This window comes from Schistocerca americana, chromosome 8 (genome assembly GCF_021461395.2).
Source record: "Schistocerca americana isolate TAMUIC-IGC-003095 chromosome 8, iqSchAmer2.1, whole genome shotgun sequence".
NCBI lineage: Eukaryota > Metazoa > Arthropoda > Insecta > Orthoptera > Acrididae > Schistocerca > Schistocerca americana.
Window position 1 is genome coordinate 88,836,988 of NC_060126.1, and position 21,603 is coordinate 88,858,590.

The 21,603-nt window shown below is 44.7% G+C and overlaps 1 protein-coding gene across 1 annotated transcript in view; it reads left to right on the forward strand.

Moving 5' to 3' along the window:
• LOC124545579 (thyrotropin-releasing hormone-degrading ectoenzyme-like) overlaps nt 1–21,603 on the forward strand; it is a 96,313-nt gene that overhangs the window by 62,701 nt on the left and 12,009 nt on the right. Inside the window, exon 4 of the mRNA XM_047124526.1 lies at nt 7,733–7,883. Coding sequence (XP_046980482.1) covers nt 7,733–7,883 — 151 coding nt within the window. The remainder of the gene's footprint in view (nt 1–7,732; nt 7,884–21,603) is intronic.

Genomic DNA, 21,603 nt, shown 5'->3' on the forward strand with positions numbered 1-21,603 from the left:
GGTAGCCCAAGTGACCTATCTTCCCGCGATTTTCTTAGGTTCGTAGAGAAACCACAAGTGACCTTTCTTTACTGACAAAATTCAACCTTGGCGCCAGTTCCTAGGAAGATGTGGCAGTCAGAAGACTTAGATTAGTGGAGGCAGCCCAAGTGACCTATCATCCTGTGATTTTCTTAGGTTAGTAGAGATAACTGTGATGTGATGCATTATCCTGTTGCAATTTGTGCTTCGTGCCATTTTTCTGGGGAGGGTGGTTAGTTTAGTGGAGGTAGCCCAATTGACCTATCTTCCCACCAAAATTCAAACTTCCCGCCAAAATCCGCCATCTTGGATGACGTCACAGCCGCCCTCTTGGATGACGACATCGCCGCCATCTCGGATAACGGTACTTTGGCGTAGAACCATACTTTGTCCCAATACTGCAGTCGCCTATACATGGCTTATAAAGGAGCCGCCGTTTCTGGTGTTTGTTCAGTTCAGGCGTGATTGTGTACTCAGTGATCGCACCTGAAGATGGCGGGCAGATGGATCGTCGAAATTTCATGTTGTGAGGATGACCATATCCTGCAGTATATCTGTGGAGAGCATAAACATGAAAGACGCTGGGAAAATCTACGGAATAACATTCAGTACCAATTGTTTGCCTCCTTCAGACAATGAGGTACTGTTCGATAATTATAATCTCTAATGTAACATCACCATCATTATGTCACTACACGACAAATGTCAGATCTCATACATGACATCCGCTGCCCAACACACACAGCTGATCATATTTTACCTGATAGTAAGAGGAATGGATTGTGGAACAAAATCGAGGAATCGCTTCAGAGTTACTGTGTGTGTGTGTGTGTGTGTGTGTGTGTGTGTGAGCGCCTGCTCTGGGAATGTTCATATTCTCACGACGTATTACTTCAGCCATAAAACTGCAGAAATTCAACCGTACATGAACTTTGTCTGCTGCTAACATTTCCGCTGTAAAATGTCCTAGGGTAGAATTAAAACTCAGGGGATAGGAAATCAATGGTAAGATTTGCTGGTGACATCGCTATCCTCATTGAAAGTGATCAAGAACTACCCAGGACATGCTGAGTGGCACGAACAGTCTAATGAGTAGAGATGTGAATTGAGGGCACATCGGAGAAAGAGGAGTAGGAGAAGTGAGATTAGCAATAAACTTAACGTAAATACTGTAGAAGTAGACCAATTTAAAGAATTCTGCTAACTTGAAAGCAAATAAAACATGACGGACGAAACAAGGAGCATTTAAATGCGGACAAGTACAGCTAAAGAGCGTATTACTGACCAAGATAAGTCTGCTCGTGTCAATCATCGGTGATAAATTCATGATGAAATTTCTGAGAATGTATGTTTTGAACACAGTATTCTATTGTAGTGAACTGCGAACTGTGGGAAAACCGGAACAGAAAAGAATGAAAGCATTTGAGATGAGGAGCGACAGAAGAATGTTTCATATTAGGTGGAATGATAATAATGTAAGGAATAAGGAAGTCCTCCACATAATCTACGAAGAAAGAAACGTGTGAACAACAAAGACGAGAAGACAGAATGGGACGACTGGACCTCTGTTAAGACATCAAGGAATACTTACATGGTGTCCACCTGCTCAGCTGGGTGGTAACGCGCTCGCCTCCTATGCAGGCGGACCCGGGTTCGATTCGCAGCCGGGTTGGAGATCTTCCCCGCTCGGGGGCTGGGTGTCCCCAGTATCACTTCATCCTCATCATCGGCGCGCAAGTCGCCCAGTGTGGCGTCGACTCAAATAAGACTTGCACTTGGTGGCCGAACTTCCCCGAATGGGGCCTCCCAGCCAACGATGCGATACTCTCATTTCCATTTTTTTTAGCTGCACGGTACTAGAGAGCGCTGTGAAGAGTAAAACCTGTAAGGGAAGACATAGATAGGAATGTGACCAACAAATAATAGAGTTCGTAGGTTGCAAGTGTTACTATGAGATGAAGATGTTGGCACAGGAGAAGAATTCTCGGCGGGCCGCATCGGACCAGTCGGAAAACTCGACGAGAGCAAGCCGAAATATTTGCACCAGACAAAGTTTGGTTACAGCTTAGTTCCCACAAATTTATTCTTCATCTCTACAATAGCTCGATGCCCATCTCGAATGGGAAGTGATCCTAATATGAAGATCTCGCCTGTAAACGCTGCTTAAGGGAAAGTTGTCGAAAGACGGAGTTATTGTACGTAAACCATGGTACGTGGTCTGCTGGACAGAGGAGAAGCCGCTCTATCTCTCGCGGCTTCAAAAATGGTTCAAATGGCTCTGAGCACTATGGGACTTCTGAGGTCATCAGTCCCCTAGAACTTAGAACTACTTAAACCTAACTAAGCTAAGGACATCACACACATCCATGCCCGAGGCGGGGTTCGAACCTGCGACCGTAGCGGTCACGCGGTTCCAAACTGATGCGCTTAGAACCGCACGGCCACACCGGCCGGCCTCGCGGCTTCAATTGCTCGCTAACGTCAGCCGTGTAGCACAGTGGTAACTGCCAAAAGCATACATGCCTCTAATAGTAACGTGTGATTGTAGCTTGTGTTCCAAAAATGAACAGCATAGAGACAGAGGTGATGACACATCCTGCTGGACCTGACCGTACTTTTTCAGGACAATGCTCAAGCACGTACAGTGCAAGCTGTTATTGATTTGTTTGACTGATGGGGCTGCTAAGTGCTATACCACCTACTGCACTCCCCTGACTTAAGCCCTCGTGAGTTCAACTCGATTTCTAAACTGAGGGAAACACTTCACGGCATTCGCTTCAGAACTGATACAAATTCGTCGGGCAATAGACCGCGCCGCTCGAACTGTGATCACAACTGGCACTGCTAAGAGTGTCCTACCATTCCCACATCACTGGCAGCGGCTTATGCACAATGATGGTGACTACTTTTAAGGTCAATAAAACTATAAAAGACGTATCTTTTTTGTACTAACTGTAAATAAATAGTAGCCACTATTAAAGTTCCAACCCTCATATTAAAGTTTCATGAGAGGGCAAAGCTTCTGTCTACATATCAGCTTGGTTTAGAAAACGTCTCTCGATGAAACTCAGCTTGCCCTCTTCTCACACGAGATCCTACAAACTACGTACGAAGGGCAACAGGCGGATTCCGCATTCCTAGATTTCTGTAAAGCATCTGACATAGTACACCGGAATAGGTTCAGAGATATATGAGTGGCTCGAAGACTTCTCGAGTAACAGAACCCAGTACACTGTTCTCGGCGGCGAGTGTTCATCAGAGACAAGGGTGTCGTCGGAAGTGCGCCAAGGAAGCGTGATGGCCGGCCGGAGCGGCCGAGCGGGTCTAGGCGCTACAGCCTGGAACCGCGCGACCGCTACGGTCGCAGGTTCGAATCCTGCCTCGGGCACGGATGTGTGTGGTGTCCTTAGGTTTAAGTAGTTCTAAGTTCTAGGGGACTGATGACCTCAGAAGTTAAGTCCCATAGTGCTCAGAGCCATTTGAAGCATTTTTGAAGTGTGATGCGACTGCTGTTGCTCTTTACGTGGGACAGGGTGGGCGGCAGTCTGCGGACGTCTGCTGATGATGCTCTGGTGTAGCCGCTGAGCCATTATAAGAGGATAAAAGATTTCTAGTTGGGGTGATAAATAGCAGCTAGCTCGGAATGTAGTAAAATGCAAGTTAATGTAGATGAGTAGCAAAAACAAACTTGTAACGTTCGAGTGCAGCATTAGCAGTGTTCTGCTTGACACGGTCAAGGCGATTAAGTATCTGGGAGTAATGTCGCAAATCAGTACGAAACGGAATGAGCATTTAAGGTTTGTAGTTGGAAGGCGGATGGCAGAGTTCGGTTCATTGGGAGAATTTTAGGAAAGAGTGGTTCATCTGTAAGCGAGACTGCATGTAGGACAGTGTGATCAATTGTTGAGTACTGTCAGAATGTTTGGGATGCACACCAGGTCGGAGTAAAGAAAGGCGTCGCAACAGTTCAGAGGCGGGCTGCTAGATTTGTTACCGGCAGGTTCGAACAACACACAAGTGCTACGGAGATGCTTTGAGAACTCAAATGGGAACCGATGAAGAGAGGCAACATTCTTTTCGCGAATCACTACTGACAAAATTTAGAGAACCGGTATTTGAGACTGACTGCGTGTAAGGACCGTGAAGATAAGATGAAAGAGAGTAGTGCTCGTTCAGAAGCATAAAAGGAGTCTTCTTTTTCTCGTTGTTTTTGCGTGCAGAACAGAAAAGGAAGTGACTAGTAGTGACACAGGGCACGCCCCGCCCAGAGCGGCGCGGTCGCTTGCTGAGTACGCATGTAGACGCCGATATAGAAGAGGCAGCAGCTCGGAAGAGGTGAGTGAGATGGCGTTACAGACTGGTTCTTATGTTACACAGACAGACATAGAGGAAAACACTCTGAAATTTGAAAAGGGAATTAAATTTCAAGGAGAAGAAATAAAAGATGTAAGATCTGCCGATGGAACTGTAACACTTCAAAGAACAGTTAAATGGACTTGATAGTCAACTTGCAAGAGATTATTGAATGAACGTCAACAAAACTAAAACAACGGTCATGTAAGTAGTAAAATTACGTGAGATGATATTGAGGGAATTACGAAACGAGACACTATCTCTTGTGAGCTTAACTACTGTTCTCAACTAGGCGTTAAAAACGCATCACTAATTGCTTCTCATACCAAATAAGAAATATTTGAGAACAACAAACACAATGCATCTGTACTTGTGCTTTGTATGACTTGTCTCCACAGAACTTCATTGTAGGTATCTGATTTTTTACTTCCATTATAGTCCTGAATTAATCTCGATTTGTGTATACTGCAATTGTAACTGCTGACTTGTGATTTTCTTGTAAATTAATTTGTTCCGGTTTCTCACCAGATACATTGATTTGTTTACTTGTAATTAATAAATTTTACATTTGGTCATAAAACAAAACTTCACACATGACACAAGATAACTTCAGCTTGAATTGACTTATAATATATGTTTTCACTAAAGATGTCGTATTAATTTTATACGCTTCAGAAATTGGTAGTTAATGTTTGTAAAAAAACTGATCTATAATTTACATTTTTGTAGGTTAGTGACACGCAATTCAGATATACAGAAAAAAAACTAAATTGGGTTTTGTGGTATCACAGTTTTATATTACAACCAGAAAATTAAAATTATGTGTTAATAAGCGTATACTCGAGCGCCATAACGCAGATAATATTTAAAAAAGGATTCAGTATTGATAAGACTCAAGGCTACGTACCGAAAGCAACGAAAGGAATTTGTCAACATAGTGTTGCGATAATTGATAAAGGATCTTTAGCCAACGCAACGAAACCCCGTACCCATAGTACCACCACAAACAGTGAACAGAATTCCAAGACTTTGCTGCAGTAAGCAGGTTCAAACAGATGCGAGTTGCAGGGTTGCACCACGGGGACCGGGAACTGGAGCTGCGGCTGGGGGCCTCGCATTGCCGCTACCAGGCCGCAGTGGGTGGCCGGAAATCAGCCGCAGTTGGCAGCAGTCGTGTGAGGAAAGACCGAGCTGCGTTCTTTCTGATTTGTGGACAAGGCTTGTCCGTCTCTAGGAAATTTACTGTACTCGAACTCAAAACATGTTCTAGAATTTGCAACAAACCGATGTTAAGGATATTGGGCTGTAACTTTGCGGATCCGATCTTTTAGCCTTATTATACGCAGGAGTAACCTGCGCTCGGAACTTTATTTATTTTTATTTATTTATTGATTTATTTAACCTGGCAAGATTAGGGCCATCAGGCCCTCTCTTACATCTAACCAGGCATTCTACTTATTTTACATTCATATGTTTTAGTAGGCATGTTAAACTACATCTAGTACAAAAAGTGAAATAAACAATTTGAAAGGTACACCTGGAAAAATAGAGTTTATATTCTTAGGTCACAAGTACTGTTATAATTAGACATTATTGAAGAGACAGATTTTAGATAGGAGTGCCGGCAGCAGGGAGTATGAGGGAGACTCATGGTGAAGGGAGGAGAAGAATAGAGACATGATGAAACATAATTAAGGAAATATAAAGGAAAAGAAGATTGCGTGGCTAATAGAGAAAGATGAAGAGGAAGGCATCTCAGGAGCAAGATAGGAGACGCTAGCTTTGCTATTTGACAGATGAGGGGATTGTCCTTGTACATTAATTTTGTGGAGAACTTTGTGAGGATGATAGTAGGAAATGCTTCAACTTCTTCTTAAAAGCAGCAGGAGATCGAATTTTGCGCAAGGTAAGGGGCAGTTTGTTCCAGAGGCGGACAGCGGCAACTGAGAAGGAGTTTGCAAAAGTTTTTGTTTTGTGAGTGGGCACAGTTAGAATACCAAATAAGAGTGACCTCGTGTTTCGATTATGATGACATGACAGGTTTTTAATCTCTGGAGCAAGGTACTGGGGTGCTTGCGCGATGAGGAGTCGGTGGAGTAGACATAGAGTGTGGTAGTCACGCAATTTGTCCGGCCGCAGCCACCCTAGCTCGGAGTATGAAGCACTAACATGATCATATCGGCGAATGTTGCAGGTGTAACGCACACAGGCATTCATGGTTAGCTCTAGCCGTCTTTTGTTTTCACTACTCATGCCTTGTTGAATCACATCACAATAGTGGAGGTTCGGTAGAACGAGTGCTTGCACGAGCTGGCGTTTCAAGTCCTGTGGAAATATGTTCCGAAACTTTTTGAGAGCATAGAGACAAGCAGACGTCTTTCGGCACACTGCGACTGTATTCTCCGCCCAGTTGAGATGCTCATCCAAAGTTACACCCAAGTTCTTCACTGTTTTCTGATATGGTATTGGAGTACCGTCGAGCAGAATAGGAGGTAGCCGTTCGCGGAAATCTGAACTTATTAATTTCTGATGGGCTATTAAGATTACTTGCGTCTTTTTTGCATTTAGTTTAAGCCCCAGGTTTTTCGCTGGTCGTGAGATTCGCAATAAATGCAAACTAAGTAAGGGGCCAACGACGTAGGGTAATCTTTGTAAAACCGAATTTGGATTCCATCTGGTCCTGGCGTTTTGTTTGCTTTCCAACTCCTTCAGTTGTTTTTCTACGACATCGACGTTTATTACTTTGTCGTCCATACGGGACTCTCTGCGATGGTCGAATGACAGGTACGTCTGTAAGATTCTCGCGATCGAGCGATTTCTCAAACGTGGAATTTAAAACTCGGGCCTTCCTTTTGCTATCGTCTGCTGCCAAACCAGACTGGTGAAGAGTTGACTGGATATAAGCCTTAGCGCCGATTAGCGATTTTACACGGGACCAGAATTTTTTGGGGTAACCCGCCGGATCTGTAGTCGAATTACGGCGGTGGTTGCTGCCGTACGCCTCACCCGTCGATCTTTCCACAGACGCAAGAATCTCTACTAACATTTGCCTCTCGTCACTTGCACGTCGTCTTTCGAACCGAGAATCCGACAGTCTTTGCCTACTCCGCAGTTTCCGTATTTCGTTATTAAACCACGGTGGGGTCCTTCCGTCGTCAATCCACTTACTAGGCATATACTTGTCCAGATTGGAACAGGAAGGGAAATGACTAGTTGTGGCACAGGGTATCCTCCGCCACACACCGTTCGGTGGCTCGGGGAGACGTAGATGTAGACGTAGATTTAGCACGCAGCACTGCGCACAGCAAAGCCTCGAGCGTCGGGAGCTAGCGCCGCAGCTTACGGCGTCCCGTTGCAGCAACTACAGCAGCGCGCGGCCGGCGGACCTGTTCGAGGCGCTGGCGCCGGGCGAGCCGCAGCTGCAGGAGCGCATGGCCTTCTGGACCTCCACCGCCGGCTACCCCGTCATCAACGTCACCAAGGACGGCAGCCGGGTGCAGCTGAAGCAGGTACCTCCCCTCCCCACTCCTCTACAGCCACTACGCTGCCCTACCCCTCCAGCACAGCCTCCAGAAATCACGACACTCCCTCTAGATCCGTCTTAAGGACAGACGTGGGAAAAAATGTATTCTTGTACTTAAACATATATATCTCCAAAAATACACTGAAGAGCCGAAGAAACTGCTACACCTGCTTATACCGTGTAGGGCCCACGAGGGCACGCACAAGTGCCGTAGCATTACGTGCCATGGACTCGACTAATGCCTGGAGTAGTGCTAGATGGAACTGACGCCACGAATCCTTGTGAACACCACGTTGCAAGGCATCCCAGATATACTCATCGATGTTCGTGTCTAGGGTGTTTCGTGGCCAGCGGATGTGTTTAAATTGACAATAGTGTTCCTGGAGGCACTCTGTAGCATTTTCTGGACGTGTGGGGTGCCGCATTGTCCTGCTGAAATGTCATAATGTACAATAGACACGAATGGATGCAGGTGATCAGGCAGGATACTTACGTATCTGTCGCCTTTTCAGAGTCGTATCTAGACGTGTCAGGGGTCCCGTATTACTCCAACTGCACACACCCCATACCGTTGCAGAGCCTCCACCAGCTTCAACATTCCCCTGCTGACATGCAGTGTTCACGGATTCGTAAGGTTGCCTCCATACCGTGCGCTCGATACAATTTGAAACGAGACTCGTCCGACCAGGCAACATGTTTCCCTCATCGAAATTCTAATGTTGGTATCGACGGGCCCTGGCGAGGCGTAAAGCTTTGTGTCGTGCAGTCATCAAGGGTACACGAGTGGGCCTTCGGCTCCGCAAACCCATATCGATGAATTTTCGTTGAATGGTTCGCAGGTTCACACTTGTTCGTATTGGTTCAAATGGCTCTGAGCACTATGGAACTTAACTGCTATGGTCATCAGTCCCCTAGAACTTAGAACTACTTAAACCTAACTAACCTAAGGACATGACACACATCCATGCCCGAGGCAGGATTCGAACCTGCGACCGTAGCGGTCGCGCGGTTCCAAACTGAAGCGCCTAGAACCGCTTGGCCACTCCGGCCGGCACACTTGTTCGTACCCCAGCATTAAAATCAGAAATGCAATCCTTCTGGAAATTGCTGCAATCACCTCAAACTATTCTCTTCAGTCGTAGTTGGTCCTGTTCTTCTGGGATCTTTTTCCGGCCACAGCGACGTCGGAGATTTGATGTTTTACCGGAATCTTTATATTCACGGTACACTCGTGAAATGGTCGTACGGGAAAATTCCCACTTCATCGGCACCTCAGAGATGCTGTGTCCCATCGCTCGTGCGCCCACTACAACACCACGTTCAAACTCACTTAAATCTTGACAACCTGACATTGTAGCAGCAGTAACCGATCTGACACTGCGCCAGACGCTTGTTGTATTATATAGGCGCTGCCGACCGCAGCGCCATATTGTATCTGTATTTGAATACGCATGCCCACAGCAGTTTCTTTGGCGCTTCAGTGTATTACAGCCGAAAACTTGAGACTGTTATGAACAACATAATGCTTGATATTTTGTGAAATTTTTGTTTGAAATTGCGCATCAACGTACATTTTATAAGGATATAAATTTTTATTTATTGTTTCTATAATGTACCTTTTCTCGTAAACTAATCCAGCAATAAAACTGAAATTTCACAGTTTAAAGCTGCATAAGAGGCTAATAAAACTGTGCAACAGATTTTTTTTAAGGTCATAGTTGCTTTGAAATTAACTTTTCAGTTTTGTTTGGCTCGGGACTGTTTTATTTTTCTCAAATTTTAAGGCGGGGTAGGACGTCAAACGGGCCGACTTGGAGCAGGAGAGGCACCACAGGACATTTTAATTTCCACTGTCTATACTTTTACAAATAAATTCATAAAACTTTGACAGCATCACGAGGAAGAATTCAGGATTCACACTCTTAGCAGTGACAGCTCAAAAACGTAACAAAATATATTTTTTACATGTGAAATTTCATCATTTTTCCACTTAACTACTGGGTGCATTTGTTGCTGTAGGTACACTTTTCTTCCTAAGTAAGAGAGATTCTTCCATGAATTTTGTACAGCATACAAACCATAGTTATAGGTGTATGAAACTCTAGAATTTATTTAATTTATGAAAAACTGAATGAACTGTGACATTTTAAATTTCATGTTTAGAAAAAACTCAAATTTTATAGTTAATTATCTCAATTTTTACCACAGTTTTTTAATAGATTTGGAAAATTCTAGAGTTTCATTCACCTGTAAGTACTGTTCGTATGCTGTGCAAAATTCATCGAAGAATCTCTCTCACTTAGGAAGAAAAGTGTAGCTATAGCAACAAATGCAGCCAGTAGTAAGTGAAAGAAAGATGAAATTTCACATGTAAAAAAAGGTATTTTGCTAAGTTTTTGAACTACCACTGCTATGAGTGTGAGTCCTCAATCCTTCCTGGTCATGCTGACAAAGTTTTATGAATTTATTTGTAAAAGTATAGACAGTAGAAATTAAAATGTCCTGCCGTGGCTCTCTTGCTCGAAGTCGGCCCGTTTGACGTCCTACCCCCCTTAAAGCAGAACTTTTCTCAAGAAAAAGATAACGGAAAAGCACTGCACAGGATTATTCAGTAAGTAATTCTTAAGAACTATCCCAAATTTCAGGATGTTACCTTTTATGGTTCCTGATAAAAGGTACATTACAGCTCAAAAAGTCAGTTTATGGCAATTCGCGTTTAAAGCTTTTTGACATTATTTCTGTACCTCTAGTGACTAATATTGTCCAAGTCCATAACTTTTATTCTCTTAGTCGTCTTCCTGGTCTAACCTCTCCCCCTGCCTCCTTTCGTTTGGCATGTTTCCCATTTTTTCTTCTGCTGCCTGAGCTTTGTCCAGTCGCGCTCCATCGATGCTTCAGTGTGAACGCACCTGGATGGAAGTCTAGTCTCTACAGGCACTTAATCCTATCTACATTTCCACTAGACATATATAACATGTAACTACCTTCACAACAACTGAGGACACAAATACTGTTTTTGGACAACGCATCCTATGTTTTCGCATGTACACATTTTTTGAGCAGTTCGGGACTGGATAGGTATTTGAAAATTGGTTTTATAATATCTAAAACAGCATGTGTCAAACCATGTTTGTGGGTGTATCGCTTTCCACTGGCTTCTGCCAGAAGATATTTACACGACGATGTGACACAAAGGGGATGTTGAGGATTGTCATCCGTGGAAAGCTTGTGCAAGAATATTGTCCACACGGCTTGCTGCATTGTTTTCACACTATGTATCACTTATAGCTTTTCCATAATATATCTGTAAAGTGTGGATTGCCTTGTCTGTCAGTCTGTTAACACCTCCCAGTGGCCTTCCATCTTCTAAAAACCACGTTTGTAAAGAAAGGTACAAACAGACATAATCTTTCTGACAGCCTTCTAGACTCACCTGCAGTTCGTTGAAGGAAACATTAATGGAAAAAAAATTCTAGCATAGAGGAGGTGAGGTGTGGATGACAGCTCAGAAAGGGGTGGCGGGGGGCAGCGTAGCAGGCACACACACCCATACAAACTTTTTTAAAACATATTTCTAGCCAGAATTCGCTTATGAAACTTTGCGAGGTACTCTTAAAGAATCAACCTAATAAAATACGAAATGAAAAAAAAATCAAATTTTTTCGCAATTTTGCCCTACGTCTACTCTTCATCAGTTGACATTCCAGTCAAAGCAGCGACTCATCAAGATCAGTCCCTCCAAAACTTAGGCAACAATTATGCGATGAACTGTTTGCAGTTTCCGTATCCATGACTGTTACCTTAGTGATTACGACCGCCCTTCCCTATTATGAAGCACACTAAAATGTTTTGGACCAACCCTTGTTTGTAAACTAACATGGAAACGCCGTCTGCTAACTGTCGAACAGAAACACCTCAACAGGCAGAAGCTTTTGACTGACAGAACGTAGGGACGGCGTCCCTTCGCCATTCCCGACGCCTACAATGCCTGCATGTGACCTATCGTCTCCTACGCAAATGTTGCCCCCATATCTGACAAGCCGTCATTCCATCAACCCCTGCAAATCCATCGAACAACACACTCTCGGCCTTGCTTCCTGAATCCACATGCCTTCCCCTGTAACAGTCCTTTACGAGGTCATATCTTTTCCCTACCTCCATGTTGACACTAAACACGTCTGTACATCCTATACTCCCCGTAGACTCGATTATAGTAACTTCATAGTTTCCCGCTTAGCTACAAATCCTGGTGTGCTGCGGCGCATATAACAACACATTCCGCGCGCTCTACACTTATACGTTTTCCATATCCTCTCCCTGCACAGTTTTAGCAGACTCCCACCTCCTGGCAGTTAAACCCGCCCTGACATCTATCACTCTTATCAGATTTGACTAGCCCTTCCGCACTACTTTCCAATTGCAGAGCTTCCCTCCCTTTTCTTTCCTCCTCTTGACCTTATCCAGACACACATCCTCTTTTCTATATTCTTTTAGTCATCAGTCGTCTGACTGGTTTGATGCAGCCCACCACGAATTCTTCTTCTGCAAACCTCTCCATACCATCCTATGTCCTCAATTATTTGTTGTATAAATTCAAAACGTTGCCTTCTCCTACGGTTTTATTCCCTGTACAGGTCCCTCTAGAACCACGGAAGTTATCCCCGGTCCCTTATGTCTTTTTTAATAGATGTCCTACTATCCTTTCTTCTTGTCGGTGTTTTCCATATATTCCGTTCCTCTCTGACCATTCAGTCCACCTAATTTTCAACATTTTTCTGTTGTACCACATCTCAAACTCTTCGATTCTGCTCTGTCCCGCTTTTCCCGCACTCCACAATTGGATATTATACAATGTTGTGCACGAACTATACCTTATCAGAAATTTCTTCCTCAAATAAAGGCCTCTGTTAGACAGCTGTGGACTTGAGCCTCTCTGCCTGTGCTAGACTACTTTTTACACCGACCTTGCTTCGTCCGTCGTGCATAATTTTGCTTCCAGTGTAGCAAAATTCCTTTACTTTGTGATCCTCAATTTTGATGTTTACTTGCTCGCTATTCTTGTTTCTTGTACATTCCGTTGCCTTTGTCTCGTGCCAGTGTACTATGAATGCATATTTGTACCAATTCCATCCAACAAGTCCTGTAATTCTTCTTCACACTGACTGAGGATAGCAATGTTATCAGTGAATGTTATCGTTGATATTCTTTCATCCTGTAATCTAATTCCATTGTTGAACGCTTCTTTTATTTCCGTCATTGCTACTTCGATGTATAGATTGAACAGTACAGGCAAAACACTGGATCGCTATCTTATGGACTTTTTACCTGAGCACTTCGTTGTTTGCCTTCCAGTCTTATCGTTCCCTCTCGGTTCTTGTACAGTTTGCGTAATACCTGTCTCTCCCTACAGCTCACAGCTCAGCGCTATTTTTTTCTGAATTTCGAACATCGTGCACCATTTCATATTGTCGAACGCTGTTTCTAGGTCGCCGATGCTGTGAGCATGTCTCGAGTTTTCTTCGACCTTGCTTTCATTATTGCCCAACGGTCAGAACTGCCTCTCTGGTCCTTTTACATTTTCTAAAGCCACACCGATGGTCGTCTGTCAGATCCTCAGTTTTATTTTCCATTCTCCTCTCCATTATTCTCGTCAGCAACTTAGATGCACGAGCCTTTAAACCGATTGTGCGATAGTTTTCGCACTTATCTGCACTTGATGTCTCCAGAATTATGCGAATTATATTTTTTCGACACTCTGATGGTACATCGCCAGTCTCACGGACTCTACACACCAACTTGAATAGACGTTTCGTTGCCACTTGCGTCAATGATTTTAGAAATTCCTGCGGAGTATTGTCTTTCTCCCTTGTACCCTGTCCTTCAGAGCCCTTCCCGTTACTCCTAAATGCAGATCCCGACTATAAAGTGGTAGTGAAGTATAATGCACTACAGTTGATCCTCACATATGAAACTCGCTTCACGTCCCCGTTTTTAGGGGTGTCGTGGCCTGTCCTGTGCACGCACATTGGATCCATATTTCTCCCGAACCGATGTAAGGCAGTGGCTTTATGGCGCAATGCCGACAGATGTCGTCCTCCACGGGTGCCAACATTGGCTATAGTTAACGGCCGATAGGGAGGTCGCTTCAGTTGTGTTGTGGGGATAGCACGAGCGATTCTGATGATGAGTTTTTGCGTTGGCTTCTGCTAGTGAAGAACATTATTCTTAGCAAAACACTTGGAGGAAAAGTTTTGGGTGCACCAGCTTAATGAAGACAGATCTGCAGGAGACTTTTTCGAAACTTGGAACTGTTTGTGAAGTTACCTAAATAATTTCCAGGACTAGAACATTTTTGAAACTATAAGAAACGAGGCAACTGGCCAGTGTAAATTCAGGGCAGGTAACGGTTCAGAATTAAAAAGTTGTCATAAGCAAACATTTAACATTATTTAATAACATTTCCACTCTCATATAGGGTATTATTAACAAGAAATTATAAATGAGTAAGTGCGTACGAGCTAGATATTGCCTATTTTCGCCGTCGTTCTGTGCCACCAGGATGAGTTATCGGACTGGAAACAGACACGTTTACGATATTGCGGTGCCTGTGTTCTTACGAATTACGATGCAGATTTTCTTCGGACATGCACGCACGAGCAAAGGAACAGGTACTGCGGTGACTCTAGCCGTTATGAAGTACATGCGACGTATCCGCAGTTGCGAGTACGGATATTCGTCAGCTGTGTACTGGAACGACGACACTGAAGATTCTTGCTCGACCGGGCCCCGCTTCTGACGAGCAGTCGCCTCACCATTAGACTATGCGACCGCGACTCAGCTCAGCGCCAGGCCGAAAGCTCCACGTGTGTCTGCGACCTGTACTCGTACGTGCGTTACGTGTGTACGTATACAGGTGTGGCCGCGAGCCGTGTTGGTCTATCAGCTCGTCGGTCCGTAATCAGCCACCATCGGCTGTTGTCGGATTGGGCTTTCGCTTCCATTGTGGGGACTTACATTCTAGTCTCGGTGTTTTTTCATTCCCACGTCTGCCGGTAGTCGCCAGACTTTGAATCGTCAGAATTAAATTTTATTAGGATTCTCGGAATTAATCTCAGCCGGGGATCTGCTTTACTTTCGCCAATGCACACCAGACTGAAAAATTAGCGTCTGCAGGAATCGTGACTGCAGAATGTTACTCACTGGCAAACGTTGAGGCGTAGCTACACAAAGTCCCCGGAATGCCGCAGACGAGTGAAGCGGTCGGATCCGGCAGGGCTGGCGGGTCCGGCCGGCGCTCCCCGCGGCCCCTGCTGCCGTTTCCCGTCTGCTGCAGGCGAGCTTCCAGCTGTTGCCGGAGAACGAGGTGCGTGCAGCCCCCGCCATTGCAGAGCCAGTTTTTTCGGCAGAAATATCCCGCCTTCTCATTTGGTCAGCGGACAGACAGAGGCGAGCTTCCGTCGGGGTGTCCGTCCGTAATTGGAGCGTCTTCCGACATGGGCGTGGCACGCCTCAAGTGTCAGGTGGGCAGCTGTGCGAACGAAAGGTGAACACGTAGTGGCGGCCCGTACCGTCGTGGCGCCTGCCGAGTCCGCCTGACGACGCAGAACGCAGTCCGGCACCGTCGGTTCCCCCCAGAGAGTCTGCACACGCCGGCACGACCGCACAACTGGGCCCCCCGCGCCGCTGCCACGGCCGCTCTCGACACGCCGCCTCTGCCGCCGCCCTGTCCGGCCGAGTGGACGGCGTACGCTGCCGAGTCGCACTGACGCGGCCACCTACCGAGACAGCTGCGAGACTTGCGGACCCGTGCCAACTGCAGTGCTGTGGTCAGCCGCGAAAGGTTCCCCAGTGGAGGCTCTGTGATGCCAACAGCCCAGTTGGAGTCGTCGCACAGGTTCTCGATTGCCTTTAAATACGGAGAATTTGTTGACCGGGAGAGATGACCTCCGTCACACCACAAAATGTTCCGAGGCCACCCGTCATCAACTTCAGTCCTTGCAAGCAACGTTATAGCAAAGCCTATTCGAATGTCTGCATCACGTGCCAAAAGTTGGTGATCGATGTGAAGTTAGTACGTATACCGTATGACTCTCGTTCGCAGCACTCTTGTAACGTCGGACCACGGAACGTCCAGCTGCCCTGACACGGCTGGCGCACTGCCCGCACGTCGCACATCGCGTCCGGCAGTATAACTCCTTCATCAGTTTGTGGCGCAGTTGGCCGTCGGCCTCTCCCGGGAGCAATTCCCGAATCGCCAGTTAATCTCAACTTCTGAATTACGCGCTTCAACCCCGGTGCGGAAAGAGGACGTCTCAGTGTTCCTTTAACGCGTCGCTACTCCAAAGAGCGCCATTACTGTTGCTGTTGTTTCTATGGAAGAGCTTTACAAGTAAAACCCTGCTCCCCACGTCCAGACCCGTGCCACCTGTCTGCAACAGTGATACACGCTGATACTCGTGTTTCAACATCAGGCGCGTTATCGGGCCCCTCAGGGACACGGCTTAGAGGCGTCGAAACAAAACCGATGTGCACTCCGTGTGCTTACCGGGTGGAGTCACTCCACACGTGGAACGCATCTTCCTGGGTGCACGGACAGCACAGGGTGCAGCCAACTGCAGGTGGTGACTCAAGTCGGTACCAATGATATGTGCCGCTTTGCATCAGGAGAGATTTTGTCTGGTTTCGAGAGGCTAACAGAAGTGGTAAAGGCTGCCAGTCTTGCCAGCAAGATGAAAGCAGAGCTGACCATTTGCAGCATAGTCGACAGGACCGATTGCGCACCTCTGGTACAGAGCCGAGTGGAGGGTCTGAATCAGAGGCTCAGACGGTTCTGCGACCGTGTAGGCTGCAGATTCGTCGACTTGCTCCAAAGAGTGGCTGGGTTTCGGGTTCCGCTAAATAGGTCAGGTGTCCACTACACGCAGCAGGAGGCTACACGGGTAACAGGGGCCTTTTTTTTTTTTTTTATTTGCAGGCGGAACACAGCAAGAACGTAGATACAGGCACCGTCGGTATAACAGCTGTAAATTGTCGTAGCTGTGTTGGGAAAGTACCAGAGCTCCAAGCGCTAATACAAAGCACTGATGCTCAAATCGTTATAGGCACTGAAACCTGGCTAAAGCCGGATATAAGCTCACCCGAAATTTTTGCAAATAACCTAACGGTGTTCCGAAAGAACAGGCTAAACACGGTTGGCGGTGGCGTATTTGTTGCTGTTGGAAGTAGTTTATCTTGTAGCGAAATTGAAGTAGATAGTTCCTGCGAATTAGCATGAGACGAGGTCGTTGTTAGCAACAGGAATAAAATAAAATTGGATCCTTTTACCGACCACCCAACTCAGATGATATTATTGCTCAAAGGTTCAAAGAAAACTTGTGTTTGATTTCAAACACGTACCCGACTCATACGATCATATTTCGTGGTGACTTTAATTTACCCTGGATATGTTAGCGAAAATACATGTTTAATTCCGAAGGTACGCATAAAACATCATCCGAAATTGTGCTAAATGCATTCTCTGAAAATTATTTCTAGCAGTTAGTTCATGAGCCCACGCGAGTAGTAAACGGTTGTGGAAGCACACTTGACCTCTCAGCAACAAATAATCCTGAGTTAATAACGAGCTTGAAAACGGATACAGGGATTGGTGAGCACAGGGTTGTCGTAGCGAGACTCAATATTGGAACCTGCAAATCCCCTAAAAATAAACGAAAAATATACCTATTCAAAAAAACAGATAAAATTTCACTTGACGTCTTCCTGAGAAACAATCTCCACCCCTTCCAAATTAATAATAAAAGTGTAGCCCAGATTTCACTTGAATTCAAAGAAATAGTATCGGCACAAATTGAGAGTTTTATAACAAATAAATTTACAAACAATGGAGCTGATCCTCCTTGGTACACAAAACGGGTCAGAACAATGTTGCAGAAACAACGAAACAAACATGCGAAATTTAAACAGACGCAAAATCCCCAAGATTGGCGATCTTCTACAGAGGCTCGAAATTTCGCGCGGACTGCAATGCGAGATGCTTATAACAGTTTCCACAACAAAATCTTGTCTCGAAACCTGGCAGAAAATCCAAAGAGTTTCTGGTCGTATGTGATGTTAGCGGCAAGAAACAATCAATGCCTTCTCTGCGCGATAGCAAGGGAGATACTATCGAAGACAGTCCTGCCAAAGCAGCGTTACTAAACACAGCCTACCGAAATGCCTTCACAAAAGAAGACAAAGTAAATATCCCAGAATTCGAGCCAAGAACAGCTGCCAACATGAGTAACGCAGAAGTAAATATCCTCGGAGTAGTGAAGCAACTTAAATCACTCAATAAAAGCAAGTCTTCTGGTTCAGGTTGTATACCAATTAGGTTCGTTTCAGAGTATGCTGATGCATTAGCCGCATACTTAACAATCATATACAATTGTTCGTTCGACGAAAGATTCGTACCCAAAGACTGGAAAGTTTCACAGGTCACACCAATGTTGAAGAAAGGTAGTAGGAGTAATCCACTAAATTCAGCTCCGTATCATTAACGTCGATATGCAGCAGGATTTTGGAACACATACTGTGTTCGAACATTACTAATTAAAACGAAGAAAACGGTCTATTGACACACAGTCAACATGGATTTAGAAAACATCGTTCTTGTGAAACACAAATAGCTCTTCACTCGCATGAAGTGTTGAGGGCTATTGACAAGGGATTTCAGATTGATTTTTGGATTTGCGGAAGGCTTTTGACACTGTACCACACAAGCGGCTTGTAGTAAAATTGCGTGGTTAAGGAATATTGTCTCAGTTATGTGACTGGATTGTGATTTCCCGTCAGCGAATTGGTAGTAATTGACGGGAAGTCTTCGAGTAAAACAGAAGTGATTTCCGGCGTTCCCCGAGGTTGTGTTATAGGCCCTTTTCTGTTGCTTATCTATGTAAACCATATGGGAGACAATATGAGCAGCCGTCTCAGGTTGTTTGCAAATGACGCTGTCGTTTATCGGCAAATACAGTCATAAGGAGATCAAAACAAATTACAAAACGATTTAGAAAAGATATCTGAATGGTGCGAAAATTGGCAGTTGATCCTAAATAACGAAAAGTATGAGGTCATCCACACGAATGCTAAAAGGAATCCATTAAACTTTGGTTACACGATAAATCAGTCAAATCTAAAGGCGGTAAATTCAACTAAGTACCTAGGAATTACAATTACGAACAACTTAAATTGGAAGAAACACACAGAAAATGTTTTAGGGAAGGCTAAGTAAAGACTGTGTGTTATTGGCAGGACACAGAAAATGGAACAGATCTACTAACGAGGCTGCCTACACTACTATTGTCCGTCCTCTTTTAGAATACTGCTACGCGGTGTGGGATCCTTACCAGATAGGATTGACGGAGTGCATCGGAAAAGTTCAAAGAAGGGCAGCACATTATGTATTATCGTGGAACAGGGGAGAGAGTGTCATTGTAATGATACATCATTTGGGTTGGACATCATTAAAAGAAAGGCGTTTTTCGTTGCGGCGGAATCTTCTCACGAAATTTCAATCACCAGCTTTCTCCTCCGAATGCGAACATATTTTGTTGACACCGATCTACATAGGGAGAAACGATCACTATGATAAAATAAGGGAAATCAGAGCTCTTACTGAAAGATATAGGTGTTCGTTCTTACGGCGCGATATACGAGATTGGAACAATAGAGAATTGTGAAGGTGGTTCGATGAACCCTCTGCGAGGCACTTTAATGTTATTTGCAGAGTATTCATGTAGATGTAGATGTAGACGTAGAACGAACCAACACTACTAACAACGCAAATCCTGCAGCGCACAATCCGAACATCATTCTTGTAAAGCTGGGTGCCTATACGGTAAGCAGTTTTCCTTCTATACTAACTCAAGTAGCCAAAGTCTAACTATAACCACTCTGCACATTTACATTCATGCAACAAGAGCCGTCATACGTTTCAATTTGGAGAATGGCTTCTATCCCTGTCAGCAATTTGCTTTTGCTTAGGCCAACTATGCACCTAATCTTTAGACACTGTTCTCTGGCTCCACCCCCCAAGTAGCTTCTATATTCTTGTCTGAACTGCTCGTCGCCCACGTCTAAGATAAAAAAGGCTGCACTCCAGAGAAATACATACACAAAAAACTACGTGAAATTTAAATTTATATTGGATGTTAAGAAATTCCTCTTTTTCAGATACCTTTTCGGAGTATAGACAGGCTACATTTTACAAACTCTCTGCTTCAGACGTCATCAGTTGTTTTACTCCGCAGAAAGCAGAACTCGTCTACCACTTATGATGTATCATTTCCGAATCTAATTCCTTCATCGTCACCTGATTTAATCAGACTTACCTTTGCTTAACTTTTGTCGATATTGACCTTATAACCTCCTTTCGACAGGCTATCCATTTCATTCAGATACTCTTCCGAGTTCTTTATCGTCTCTGACAAAATCCTGTTGTCATCGGCGGAGCTGAAAGTTTTAATTTGTTAATCGGCTGTCCAGATTTCTGCTGGGGTCCCCTTTACCGCTTGCTCAGTGTACAAGACTTGCCTCACTGCGCCGCCCGCCTGCTTCGGCCCCTCGCGTACAGTAGCTGCGCTGTGCCGCGACACCTCGCCGACTCGTGGAGTCTCGGAATGTTTCGGAGTGGAAGTGAAGTGCTGTAGCTGTTTAATTATGTGCTGCCTGTGAGGTATGTCGTTGTGTCATTTAGTGTGCTCCAGTCGTCATGATGTGCAGTCTAGGAAATTAGGTGGTGGCACAATAGCAGAATGTTGTCATATAAAAGAGATTATGTCGTAACATTTAAACTGCACTCTTAGGTGCCTGCGTATCCACCGAGTAACTGAATCAGTTTTTTAAGTAAACCACAGGAGAAGGCAGGTGGTTCAAGGTTTATTAATATATCGAACGTATGACACTATTATTAATAAACGTTGATCCACCTACCTTCTCCCACGATTTCATTAAAGAACCACGATTCCTCTATCATCTTCCACGATTTAATGTTAAAACTCTGATCCATTCACGTCGTTTATCGAAAACTATTTTCTCATGCGTTTCACCGTCTTGTCCTGTCCGACTCGTCATTTCCCATCTTCGCTTTCCATTATTCACCACGCACACAATTACCAAATGCAATATCCAACAAAACCGCGGACACCGTAAGTGCACTTTTGGGTACAGTCAAAGTACTCGTATATAGGTGAACTGGAGATTCGGATACCCGAGTTTGCAGTTGGGGGAGGGTTTATTGGTATCCTGGTCTAGGGGTGAGTTACATAGGTGAGCTGGAGGTTGGGATACCGGCTTTCGTATCTGTGGGGGAAGGGGGGGAGGGGTTATTGGTATTTTGTTATAGGGTGCAGCTATATAAGTTAACTGCAGATTGGGATACTGTGATCTTATGCTGTGTGTTGAATGATTTTGTCGGCTTTTGTTTTTTGGCAGTTTAGAGTGTTTTTTTTTTTTTCAGAATGTTACGCCTCGAACGGTGTTGTATTTATTATTGAATTTATAGCTTATCATCGCCCGAGACCCTTTTTTGCCGCGTTTGTCCCACTAATTTAATTGGCTTTAGCCAGTGTGTAACGTGGGTGCTTATTCCAGAATTGAAAACAACTGTGTAAGTTGAAATGACAAGTTTAATGTCGCAAATTTTAGCACAAAAATTACAGCTTTTACACAGT